Here is a 12218-nt window from a genome sequence, read left to right on the forward strand (position 1 = left end):
CACAGCTTAAGGGGAAAAAAAAAAACAAAAAAAAATGCGAAGGGACACTGAACTCACTCAGCTAATCCAATTTTCCTCTCTGAGAGAACAAGGCTGTGTTCCTGCTCCTGAGCTGACCTCTGAGACCTTGAAGGGAACTTGTTTCTGTCTTCAGCAGTTCAGCCTTACTCAGACCCCACTCAACGTATTGAGTTCTACGAGGGGCATGACAAATGTTCTAAGCTTGTGTGTGGAGCTGAGAGCCATCTACAGACTGGGAGGTAATGAGTCTCTTGGGGCTTCCTTCTTTTGGGAGCTCAAGCACTCTGATTCCTCAGGGAGCCCTCCCGTCTCCATCAGTTCTGCCGAGAACCTGTACCCTCCTTGTGTCTCTAAGACGCACCGGTCTAACTTGTTGTACGCCTTTACGAGAAAGTTGGCAGAATAAAAGGAAAGCTAAAGCAGGCCAGATTATGGAGGTATGAAACAGAATTTCCCCATTCTTGGTAAGGTTTAGAAATTTGTGTAATCTGGCCATCAGAGAAATGCAAATCAAAACCACAGTGAGATACCATCTCACGCCAGTTAGAACGGCCATGATTAAAAAAGCAGGAAACAACAGGTGCTGGAGAGGATGTGGAGAAATAAGAACACTTTTACACTGTTGGTGGGACTGTAAACTAGTTCAAACATTGTGGAAGTCAGTGTGGCGATTCCTCAGGGATCTAGAACCAGAAATACCATTTGACCCAGCCATCCCAGCACTGGGTGTATACCCAAACTTCTATAAATCATGCTGCTATAAAGACACATGCCCACGTATGATTATTGCGGCACTATTCACAATAGCAAAGAGTTGGAACCAACCCAAATGTCCAACAACGATAGACTGGATTAAGAAAATGTGGCACAGATACACCATGGAATACTATGCAGCCATAAAAAATGATGAGTTCGTGTCCTTTGTAGGGACACGGATGAAACTGGAAAACAACATTCTCAGTAAACTATCGCAAGGACAAAAAACCAAACACCGCACGTTCTCACTCATAGGTGGGAATTGAAGAATGAGAACCCATGGACACAGGAAGGGGAACATCACATTCCGGGGACAGTTGGGGGGTGGGGGGAGGGGGGAGGGACAGCATTAGGAGATATAGCTGATGCTAAATGACGAGTTAATGGGTGCAGGAAATCAACATGGCACATGGATACATATGTAACAAACCTGCACATTGTGCACATGTACCCTAAAAGCTAAATTATAATAAATAAATAAATAATAAATAAATAAATAAGAAATTTGTGTAATACCCAAAGGCAGATTCTACGTACTATTTTAAGTAGTCCTATTTTAAGAGGAAAAACTGAGTGTATGAGGAAATACAACTATGTCGTATGGGGGTATATTTTGCTTCAGGAGGAAAGAGAACATGTTATTCTCCTTTCAGTATTGGAGCCGATCAATGGGGTCTCTTGGATTCTTTTGGCTCATGCTCTGTGATTCAGGGGGCACATGGCAGACGTAAACAGACTGAAAAGGCACCAGGGATATCTGTGAGCTGTGCCGGGAAGCTTCACAGTGATTCGGTAATAAATCTCGGGTCTTTACTCTATAATGAAAAATTACTCATTTGCATCCTAAACGTACAGCAGAGCATGTGCAGGTAGGGTGTGGAATAACTTTGTCACTCGTGATGAACCCACTTGGTCCGATATTTTAGTACATTCTCCCATGTCTCTGTACTCGTGTTTGATTTCCGGAGTGGATCATCGTTAGAATGAATAAAATCAGGAACACGGTAAAGCAAGGTTTTGAACTAAATTTCAGTGTCTCTGGAATCACTGGCGATATCACCGTGTGTGGCAACCCTGAAGTATCAATAGGCTGTCTCCACGCCTTTGAAACTACATACAGGTTCATGAGAAATGTCGTCGAAGGAAAGGTGGTTTTGGAATTGGCTGCTCTCTAGACTTCTACGATGCATCTACACTACGTTACGTCCTAAAACAGGAAAGGGTCACTTGCTGGCGTAAAGCACAGTAGGCATTAATAAGAGAAGGGTCAACTGAGAGAAAAAAATGCTTCGTGATGTGATTTTTATTTCTGCAGTTTGGAGAAGCGTTTAACTGTTTTTGTGATGACTCACAGAAATAGATATGAGCATGAGGAACACACAGGACCACAACTGGGAAACATCTCTGGAGGCTTCCCTTACTGAAACCCAGACATAGGCATACAAGCTAAGACACGGCAACAGCAGGCTTCAGCACGAAACCGCAGAAATCTCTCGGAAAGGGCTTCCCTCTCCGAATGCAGCTTCCTGTCCACAGGATGCTCAAGGCCCAGGCACCTATCTTCTTCCAACTAGAAAGACATACAAAAATGCCTCAACGTGACGTCGGAGGCCCAAGCCTTTAGCCAAGGCCACTATGCAACAATCTGCTGTCTTCATCCAGGTAAGGTCAGCTTGACATTTGAAGACGCTAAGATCGTGGGTAAATCCAGGGTAGACTGAGATGCAGAAGCTCCAGCCAACGCAGTCCTGTCACTGGAAGACGAATGCAGTAACTATGCCTGCACCAACAGAGCCCTCCCTCTGGCCGTGGGCCTAGAACATGATTTTTTGGTAGCTGCTGTTGGGGAAGAGGCCCTTGGGCTTTAACCTGCGGACAGCCTCCCTTAAATGCTTGGGCTGCAGTGGGGGCGTTTCTCCCCACATCTCACACACGTCCAGGGCCTCCTCCAGCACCTCTCCGACGAAGACCTTGGCTATTCCAGCCATGGCAATGGCCACGTTCTCAGGCACCGATCTGCCAGTGATAGACTGCATCAGACCTGCAATGCGTGCTTTTGGGAAAGCTGACCGGCGAAACACTTCGTAGCGGGCCAGCTGCTCCTCAGACATGGCAGACAGCAGGGTTGCCATCCTCTGAGCCTCCTCCGCATCCACGGCGGGCTTCCTGTCCTTCTTTCCTTTGGTGTCTCTTTTCCGTCTTTTGGCTGCAGGAGGAGCTGAGGCTGAGGCTTCATTGTCACCTTCTGTGAGGTCCATGACATCCTGACGGCTGAGCTCACCTTCCTGACCTCTGGGTTCTTCCAAGTGCCCATCTAGGTCCGCAGGGTGCCCATCCTTGTTGCTGCCCGTCAGACCTTGGGGCATGGCGAACATCTCAGCAGACACACCTGTTTGCCTGCCTGTCTCCACGGGTGAGATTCAGGTCTGCTCCGTGACAGCAGCTGTAGCAGCAGAAGTTCCAGCTGGGGTGGTTTGATTATAGATCCCAAATGAGATTTTGAGAACCTTTCAAAGATTTTGGCTGCTATGTTTCCGGCGAGCCGTAGTTTACCCACAACTGGGCACAGCTCCCTGCCACCCCTTCCCCCACGCAAACACACACACTGGGTTTTCCCACTTCCACAACGTGGAGAAACTTGTGGATGGAGAGTAGATTAGTTTTAGATCAACGCAGAATAAATTCTCACAAATTTTGGGTATTGCAAACAAACCCCAGCTCACAGGTCAGAAGTTCTCCAAGGAAAAGTGACTGCCTCGTGCTCAGAGTCACACGAGGGACCTCCAGGATGGGTCTGTCTGTGTGGCCGTTGCCTTCACCTGAGGAGGGTCTGGCTTCGACCTGATTCGAGTTCGTGGCAGGATTCAATGCCTCAGGGTTGTGAAACCCAGGCCCACTTGTTTGTTCTGCCAGCTGCCGGGAGGACGCTCTGAGCTCCAACAGGTGTTGCCCAGGTCTGGGCTGTGGCAGCTCCCTGGGTCTGCACAGCCAGTGCTGAGGAATCACCCACAGGGGAATGGAATCTCAGGGAGGTTCAGTCCCTTATAGACAACTCAGATGATTGAAGTTGACCCAGCCCATAACAGCCATCCTTTCTGGGTATTCCTAATCTAATCAGGGGTTTGGGCGGGCTCCTCAATTCAAGGTTCCGCCCACACCCAAGGGAGGGTCAGAGGCAGGGCTCGGCTCTCGGGGTGGGGGGACGGAAACTGCAGCGGGCATTTCAGAATTCTCTCTTCCTCACTGAATCGCAAATTTCACATTTCACAACAGTGAAGAAAACATTGACAGTAAAAATGAGACATCTTATGAAGTTGCACGTTAGAAAACTTAAACGTCAGAGAAAACAATCTCTGACTCACAGGGAAACAAGTGGTTTATGTGATACTCCAAAAATAGACTGGGCTGTGTGACGGGAATACGAAAATATTATTTCAATTTTATCGTATTGTATTGTATTGCATTGTATTGTATTGAATTGTATTGTATCGCGATTTATTTATTTATTTTGGAGACAGAGTCTGGCTCTGTCCCCCAGGCTGGATTGCAGTGCCCTGCTGTAAGCTGTCTGCAGCCTCTGCCTCCTGGGTCCAAGCAACTCCCCTGACTCCGCCTCCAGAGTAGCTGGGACTAAGTGTGCACGCCAGCGCGCCGGGAGAAATTTGCATTTCTTAAAGCAGAGAGCAGGTTTCACCATCTTGGCCAGGGAAAGCCACCGCCTGGCCGGCGCCACGAAGACGCCCGGCCAATGCAGCCGCCGGCAGAAGGGCGCCGCCTACGGGAGGGATCAAGAAGCCTCACCGCTACAGGCCTGGCACTGCGCAAACTCAGAAAGTAGCCGAAGTCCACGCAGCTGCTCCTCCTCAAGCTGCCCTTCCAGCGCCTGATGCGCAACATCGCGCAGGTCATCATCCGGGACGTGCGCTTCCAGAGCGCGGCCATTGGCGCCCCACAGGAGCCCAGTGAGGCTTCCCTGGTGCACCTCTTTGAAGACACCTAGCCGTGTGCCATCCATAAATGCCCTGCCCTCTTCTCCCCTATAGATGTGTACTAGCGCTCTGCTTTGTACCCTCTTCCAGAGGAAACACAATCCATCAATGGACCGTTTAAGCCTTTCTAGCTTGGGTACAACTTTTCGTGCAGTTGTACTTGTAAGCTTTGTACTTTATGCTTCTAGAGACTAGACCCTAGACAGTATCTGCTTGGAATAGTGGAGCCAGCTGGCTGAAACTTTATTGAGGCATATGCTAATTACTTGTGAGGGCAAAGGCAGGCAGTGAGAATGTTCAGGTTATCACAAAACAGTAAATATGGGAAAATAGTCAAGTACAGTCACTTTATTTGTTAGATATCTGTTCACCACTTTAAAAGCACCAGTCGGAGCCCACATTTCTCGAGGAAGTCTCCAGATGTACAGTACGAGATAGACTTCAAGAATAGCAGTGAAGCTCCAGGTAACACCTCATTGTCGTTAACGTGTAATACAGTCAGCCGTGAAAGCTGTCGAAGCTTTCTCCTGGAGAGGTACCACTTTCTACAGTTTTCTTCCTTGAGAGCCGTGGCTACGTGATATTATGTACTGAGAAGATTTCGTACGCGATTTTTAAAAAGTCAGGAAACAACAGATGCTGGCAAGGCTGTCAAGATATTGAAAGACTTTCACAAGGTCTGTGAGAGTGCAGATCAGTTCAACCATTGTGGAAGACAGTGTGGCGAGTCCTCAAGGTTCTAGAACCAGAAATACCATTGGACCCGGCTCTCTCGTTACCTTGTATATACCCAAAGGATCGTCATTGATCCTACCGTAAGGACACGTGCACAGCGACGTTCATTGCGGCACAGTTTACAAGAGCAAAGACCTGGAACCATCCCAGAGCCCATCGGTGATAGACTGGATAAAGAATATGTGCGGTACATACACCAGGGAATACTATGTAGCCATAAAAAAGAATGAGTTCGGGTTCTTTGCGGTGACATGGATGACACGGGAGACCATCATTCTCAGCAAACCAACAGAGGAACGGAAAGCCACCCACCACATGTTCTCACTCATAACCGGGAGTTGATGAGTGAGAACACATGGACAGAGACAGTGGAACATCACACCCCGTTCCCTGTCGTGGGGTGGAAGGCAAGGGAAAGGAAAGCACTAGGGCAAACAGCCAACGCAGGTGGGGCTTAAAGCCCAGATGGTGGGTTGATTGGTACAGCAAACCGCTATGGCACGTGTATTCCTCGGTAACAAACCTGCACGTTCTGCACAAGTATCCCAGAGTTTCAGGGGAAAAAAAAAAAAAATGCGTAGGGACACTGAACTCACTCAGCTAATCCAATTTTCCTCTCTGAGAGAACAACGCTGTGTTCCTGCTCCTGAGGTGACCTCTGAGACCTTGATGGGAACTTGTTTCTGTCTTCAGCAGTTCAGCCTTACTCAGACCCCACTCAACGTACTGAGTTCTACGAGGGGCATGACAAATGTTCTAAGCTTGTGTGTGGAGCTGAGAGCCATCTACAGACTGGGAGGTAATGAGTCTCTTGGGGCTTCCTTCTTTTGGGAGCTCAAGCACTCTGATTCCTCATGGAGCCCTCCCGTCTCCATCAGTTCTGCCGAGAACCTGTACCCTCCTTGTGTCTCTAAGACGCACCGGTCTAACTTGTTGTACGCCTTTACGAGAAAGTTGGCAGAATAAAAGGAAAGCTAAAGCAGGCCAGATTATGGAGGTATGAAACGGAATTTCCCCATTCTTGGTAAGGTTTAGAAATTTGTGTAATCTGGCCATCAGAGAAATGCAAATCAAAACCACAGTGAGATACCATCTCACGCCAGTTAGAACGGCCATGATTAAAAAAGCAGGAAACAACAGGTGCTGGAGAGGATGTGGAGAAATAAGAACACTTTTACACTGTTGGTGGGACTGTAAACTAGTTCAAACATTGTGGAAGTCAGTGTGGCGATTCCTCAGGGATCTAGAACCAGAAATACCATTTGACCCAGCCATCCCAGCACTGGGTGTATACCCAAAGTTCTATAAATCATGCTGCTATAAAGACACATGCCCACGTATGATTATTGCGGCACTATTCACAATAGCAAAGAGTTGGAACCAACCCAAATGTCCAACAACGATAGACTGGATTAAGAAAATGTGGCACAGATACACCATGGAATACTATGCAGCCATAAAAAATGATGAGTTCGTGTCCTTTGTAGGGACACGGATGAAACTGGAAAACATCATTCTCAGTAAACTATCGCAAGGACAAAAAACCAAACACCGCACGTTCTCACTCATAGGTGGGAATTGAAGAATGAGAACCCATGGACACAGGAAGGGGAACATCACATTCCGGGGACAGTTGGGGGGTGGGGGGAGGGGGGAGGGACAGCATTAGGAGATATAGCTGATGCTAAATGACGAGTTAATGGGTGCAGGAAATCAACCTGGCACATGGATACATATGTAACAAACCTGCACATTGTGCACATGTACCCTAAAAGCTAAATTATAATAAATAAATAAATAATAAATAAATAAATAAGAAATTTGTGTAATACCCAAAGGCAGATTCTACGTACTATTTTAAGTAGTCCTATTTTAAGAGGAAAAACTGAGTGTATGAGGAAATACAACTATGTCGTATGGGGGTATATTTTGCTTCAGGAGGAAAGAGAACATGTTATTCTCCTTTCAGTATTGGAGCAGATCAATGGGGTCTCTTGGATTCTTTTGGCTCATGCTCTGTGATTCAGGGGGCACATGGCAGACGTAAACAGACTGAAAAGGCACCAGGGATATCTGTGAGCTGTGCCGGGAAGCTTCACAGTGATTCGGTAATAAATCTCGGGTCTTTACTCTATAATGAAAAATTACTCATTTGCATCCTAAACGTACAGCAGAGCATGTGCAGGTAGGGTGTGGAATAACTTTGTCACTCGTGATGAACCCACTTGGTCCGATATTTTAGTACATTCTCCCATGTCTCTGTACTCGTGTTTGATTTCCGGAGTGGATCATCGTTAGAATGAATAAAATCAGGAACACGGTAAAGCAAGGTTTTGAACTAAATTTCAGTGTCTCTGGAATCACTGGCGATATCACCGTGTGTGGCAACCCTGAAGTATCAATAGGCTGTCTCCACGCCTTTGAAACTACATACAGGTTCATGAGAAATGTCGTCGAAGGAAAGGTGGTTTTGGAATTGGCTGCTCTCTAGACTTCTACGATGCATCTACACTACGTTACGTCCTAAAACAGGAAAGGGTCACTTGCTGGCGTAAAGCACAGTAGGCATTAATAAGAGAAGGGTCAACTGAGAGAAAAAAATGCTTCGTGATGTGATTTTTATTTCTGCAGTTTGGAGAAGCGTTTAACTGTTTTTGTGATGACTCACAGAAATAGATATGAGCATGAGGAACACACAGGACCACAACTGGGAAACATCTCTGGAGGCTTCCCTTACTGAAACCCAGACATAGGCATACAAGCTAAGACACGGCAACAGCAGGCTTCAGCACGAAACCGCAGAAATCTCTCGGAAAGGGCTTCCCTCTCCGAATGCAGCTTCCTGTCCACAGGATGCTCAAGGCCCAGGCACCTATCTTCTTCCAACTAGAAAGACATACAAAAATGCCTCAACGTGACGTCGGAGGCCCAAGCCTTTAGCCAAGGCCACTATGCAACAATCTGCTGTCTTCATCCAGGTAAGGTCAGCTTGACATTTGAAGACGCTAAGATCGTGGGTAAATCCAGGGTAGACTGAGATGCAGAAGCTCCAGCCAACGCAGTCCTGTCACTGGAAGACGAATGCAGTAACTATGCCTGCACCAACAGAGCCCTCCCTCTGGCCGTGGGCCTAGAACATGATTTTTTGGTAGCTGCTGTTGGGGAAGAGGCCCTTGGGCTTTAACCTGCGGACAGCCTCCCTTAAATGCTTGGGCTGCAGTGGGGGCGTTTCTCCCCACATCTCACACACGTCCAGGGCCTCCTCCAGCACCTCTCCGACGAAGACCTTGGCTATTCCAGCCATGGCAATGGCCACGTTCTCAGGCACCGATCTGCCAGTGATAGACTGCATCAGACCTGCAATGCGTGCTTTTGGGAAAGCTGACCGGCGAAACACTTCGTAGCGGGCCAGCTGCTCCTCAGACATGGCAGACAGCAGGGTTGCCATCCTCTGAGCCTCCTCCGCATCCACGGCGGGCTTCCTGTCCTTCTTTCCTTTGGTGTCTCTTTTCCGTCTTTTGGCTGCAGGAGGAGCTGAGGCTGAGGCTTCATTGTCACCTTCTGTGAGGTCCATGACATCCTGACGGCTGAGCTCACCTTCCTGACCTCTGGGTTCTTCCAAGTGCCCATCTAGGTCCGCAGGGTGCCCATCCTTGTTGCTGCCCGTCAGACCTTGGGGCATGGCGAACATCTCAGCAGACACACCTGTTTGCCTGCCTGTCTCCACGGGTGAGATTCAGGTCTGCTCCGTGACAGCAGCTGTAGCAGCAGAAGTTCCAGCTGGGGTGGTTTGATTATGGATCCCAAATGAGATTTTGAGAACCTTTCAAAGATTTTGGCTGCTATGTTTCCGGCGAGCCGTAGTTTACCCACAACTGGGCACAGCTCCCTGCCACCCCTTCCCCCACGCAAACACACACACTGGGTTTTCCCACTTCCACAACGTGGAGAAACTTGTGGATGGAGAGTAGATTAGTTTTAGATCAACGCAGAATAAATTCTCACAAATTTTGGGTATTGCAAACAAACCCCAGCTCACAGGTCAGAAGTTCTCCAAGGAAAAGTGACTGCCTCGTGCTCAGAGTCACACGAGGGACCTCCAGGATGGGTCTGTCTGTGTGGCCGTTGCCTTCACCTGAGGAGGGTCTGGCTTCGACCTGATTCGACTTCGTGGCAGGATTCAATGCCTCAGGGTTGTGAAACCCAGGCCCACTTGTTTGTTCTGCCAGCTGCCGGGAGGACGCTCTGAGCTCCAACAGGTGTTGCCCAGGTCTGGGCTGTGGCAGCTCCCTGGGTCTGCACAGCCAGTGCTGAGGAATCACCCACAGGGGAATGGAATCTCAGGGAGGTTCAGTCCCTTATAGACAACTCAGATGATTGAAGTTGACCCAGCCCATAACAGCCATCCTTTCTGGGTATTCCTAATCTAATCAGGGGTTTGGGCGGGCTCCTCAATTCAAGGTTCCGCCCACACCCAAGGGAGGGTCAGAGGCAGGGCTCGGCTCTCGGGGTGGGGGGACGGAAACTGCAGCGGGCATTTCAGAATTCTCTCTTCCTCACTGAATCGCAAATTTCACATTTCACAACAGTGAAGAAAACATTGACAGTAAAAATGAGACATCTTATGAAGTTGCACGTTAGAAAACTTAAACGTCAGAGAAAACAATCTCTGACTCACAGGGAAACAAGTGGTTTATGTGATACTCCAAAAATAGACTGGGCTGTGTGACGGGAATACGAAAATATTATTTCAATTTTATCGTATTGTATTGTATTGCATTGTATTGTATTGAATTGTATTGTATCGCGTTTTATTTATTTATTTTGGAGACAGAGTCTGGCTCTGTCCCCCAGGCTGGATTGCAGCGCCCTGCTGTAAGCTGTCTGCAGCCTCTGCCTCCTGGGTCCAAGCAACTCCCCTGACTCCGCCTCCAGAGTAGCTGGGACTAAGTGTGCACGCCAGCGCGCCGGGAGAAATTTGCATTTCTTAAAGCAGAGAGCAGGTTTCACCATCTTGGCCAGGGAAAGCCACCGCCTGGCCGGCGCCACGAAGACGCCCGGCCAATGCGGCCGCCGGCAGAAGGGCGCCGCCTACGGGAGGGATCAAGAAGCCTCACCGCTACAGGCCTGGCACTGCGCAAACTCAGAAAGTAGCCGAAGTCCACGCAGCTGCTCCTCCTCAAGCTGCCCTTCCAGCGCCTGATGCGCAACATCGCGCAGGTCATCATCCGGGACGTGCGCTTCCAGAGCGCGGCCATTGGCGCCCCACAGGAGCCCAGTGAGGCTTCCCTGGTGCACCTCTTTGAAGACACCTAGCCGTGTGCCATCCATAAATGCCCTGCCCTCTTCTCCCCTATAGATGTGTACTAGCGCTCTGCCTTGTACCCTCTTCCAGAGGAAACACAATCCATCAATGGACCGTTTAAGCCTTTCTAGCTTGGGTACAACTTTTCGTGCAGTTGTACTTGTAAGCTTTGTACTTTATGCTTCTAGAGACTAGACCCTAGACAGTATCTGCTTGGAATAGTGGAGCCAGCTGGCTGAAACTTTATTGAGGCATATGCTAATTACTTGTGAGGGCAAAGGCAGGCAGTGAGGATGTTCAGGTTATCACAAAACAGTAAATATGGGAAAATAGTCAAGTACAGTCACTTTATTTGTTAGATATCTGGTCACCACTTTAAAAGCACCAGTCGGAGCCCACATTTCTCGAGGAAGTCTCCAGATGTACAGTATGAGATAGACTTCAAGAATAGCAGTGAAGCTCCAGGTAACACCTCATTGTCGTTAACGTGTAATACAGTCAGCCGTGAAAGCTGTCGAAGCTTTCTCCTGGAGAGGTACCACTTTCTACAGTTTTCTTCCTTGAGAGCCGTGGCTATGTGATATTATGTACTGAGAAGATTTCGTATGCGATTTTTAAAAAGTCAGGAAACAACAGATGCTGGCAAGGCTGTCAAGATATTGAAAGACTTTTACAATGTCTGTGAGAGTGCAGATCAGTTCAACCATTGTGGAAGACAGTGTGGCGAGTCCTCAAGGATCTAGAACCAGAAATACCACTGGACCCGGCTCTCTCGTTACCGGGTATATACCCAAAGGATCGTCATTGATCCTACCGTAAGGACACGTGCACAGCTACGTTCATTGCGGCACAGTTTACAAGAGCAACGACCTGGAACCATGCCAGATGCCCATCGGTGATAGACTGGATAAAGAATATGTGCGGTATATACACCAGGGAATACTATGTAGCCATAAAAAAAGAATGAGTTCGTGTTCTTTGCGGTGACATGGATGACACGGGAGACCATCATTCTCAGCAAACCAACACAGGAACGGAAAACCACACACCACATGTTCTCACTCATAAGCGGGAGTTGATGAGTGAGAACACATGGACAGAGACAGTGGAACATCACACCCCGTGGCCTGTCGCGGGGTGGGAGGCAAGGGAAAGGAGAGCACTAGGGCAAACACCCAACGACGCAGGTGGGGCTTAAAGCCCAGATGGTGGGTTGATTGGTGCAGCAAACCGCTATGGCACGTGTATTCCTCGGTAACACACCTGCACGTTCTGCACAAGTATCCCACAGCTTAAGGGGAAAAAAAAAAACAAAAAAAAATGCGAAGGGACACTGAACTCACTCAGCTAATCCAATTTTCCTCTCTGAGAGAACAAGGCTGTGTTCCTGCTCCTGAGCTGACCTCTGAGAC

General features: G+C 48.4%; 2 protein-coding genes across 2 annotated transcripts; both read right to left on the reverse strand.

Moving 5' to 3' along the window:
* Positions 1-2591: 2591 nt before the first annotated feature.
* On the reverse strand, positions 2592-4719 carry LOC134735512 (TATA-box binding protein associated factor 11 like protein 2-like). The gene is made up of 2 exons (XM_063630810.1): positions 4579-4719; positions 2592-3182 (listed from the first exon to the last, which is right to left on the reverse strand). Exons 1-2 carry the CDS (start codon positions 4717-4719, stop codon positions 2592-2594), a joined length of 732 nt encoding a protein of 243 aa, XP_063486880.1.
* Positions 4720-8631: 3912 nt separating this feature from the next.
* On the reverse strand, positions 8632-10759 carry LOC134735513 (TATA-box binding protein associated factor 11 like protein 2-like). The gene is made up of 2 exons (XM_063630811.1): positions 10619-10759; positions 8632-9222 (listed from the first exon to the last, which is right to left on the reverse strand). Exons 1-2 carry the CDS (start codon positions 10757-10759, stop codon positions 8632-8634), a joined length of 732 nt encoding a protein of 243 aa, XP_063486881.1.
* Between the last annotated feature and the right edge of the window lie 1459 nt (positions 10760-12218).

Source organism: Symphalangus syndactylus, chromosome 21 (genome assembly GCF_028878055.3).
Source record: "Symphalangus syndactylus isolate Jambi chromosome 21, NHGRI_mSymSyn1-v2.1_pri, whole genome shotgun sequence".
NCBI lineage: Eukaryota > Metazoa > Chordata > Mammalia > Primates > Hylobatidae > Symphalangus > Symphalangus syndactylus.

Bases quoted from the DNA above. Each gene is read 5' to 3' on its own strand.
- LOC134735512 (XM_063630810.1), bottom strand. From the start codon at position 4,719: ATGGCCGCGCTCTGGAAGCGCACGTCCCGGATGATGACCTGCGCGATG. The intron at 3,183-4,578 runs GTGAGGCTTCTT...TCACCCGTGGAG, and splicing joins GCAGTGCCAGGCCTGTAGCG to ACAGGCAGGCAAACAGGTGT.
- LOC134735513 (XM_063630811.1), bottom strand. From the start codon at position 10,759: ATGGCCGCGCTCTGGAAGCGCACGTCCCGGATGATGACCTGCGCGATG. The intron at 9,223-10,618 runs GTGAGGCTTCTT...TCACCCGTGGAG, and splicing joins GCAGTGCCAGGCCTGTAGCG to ACAGGCAGGCAAACAGGTGT.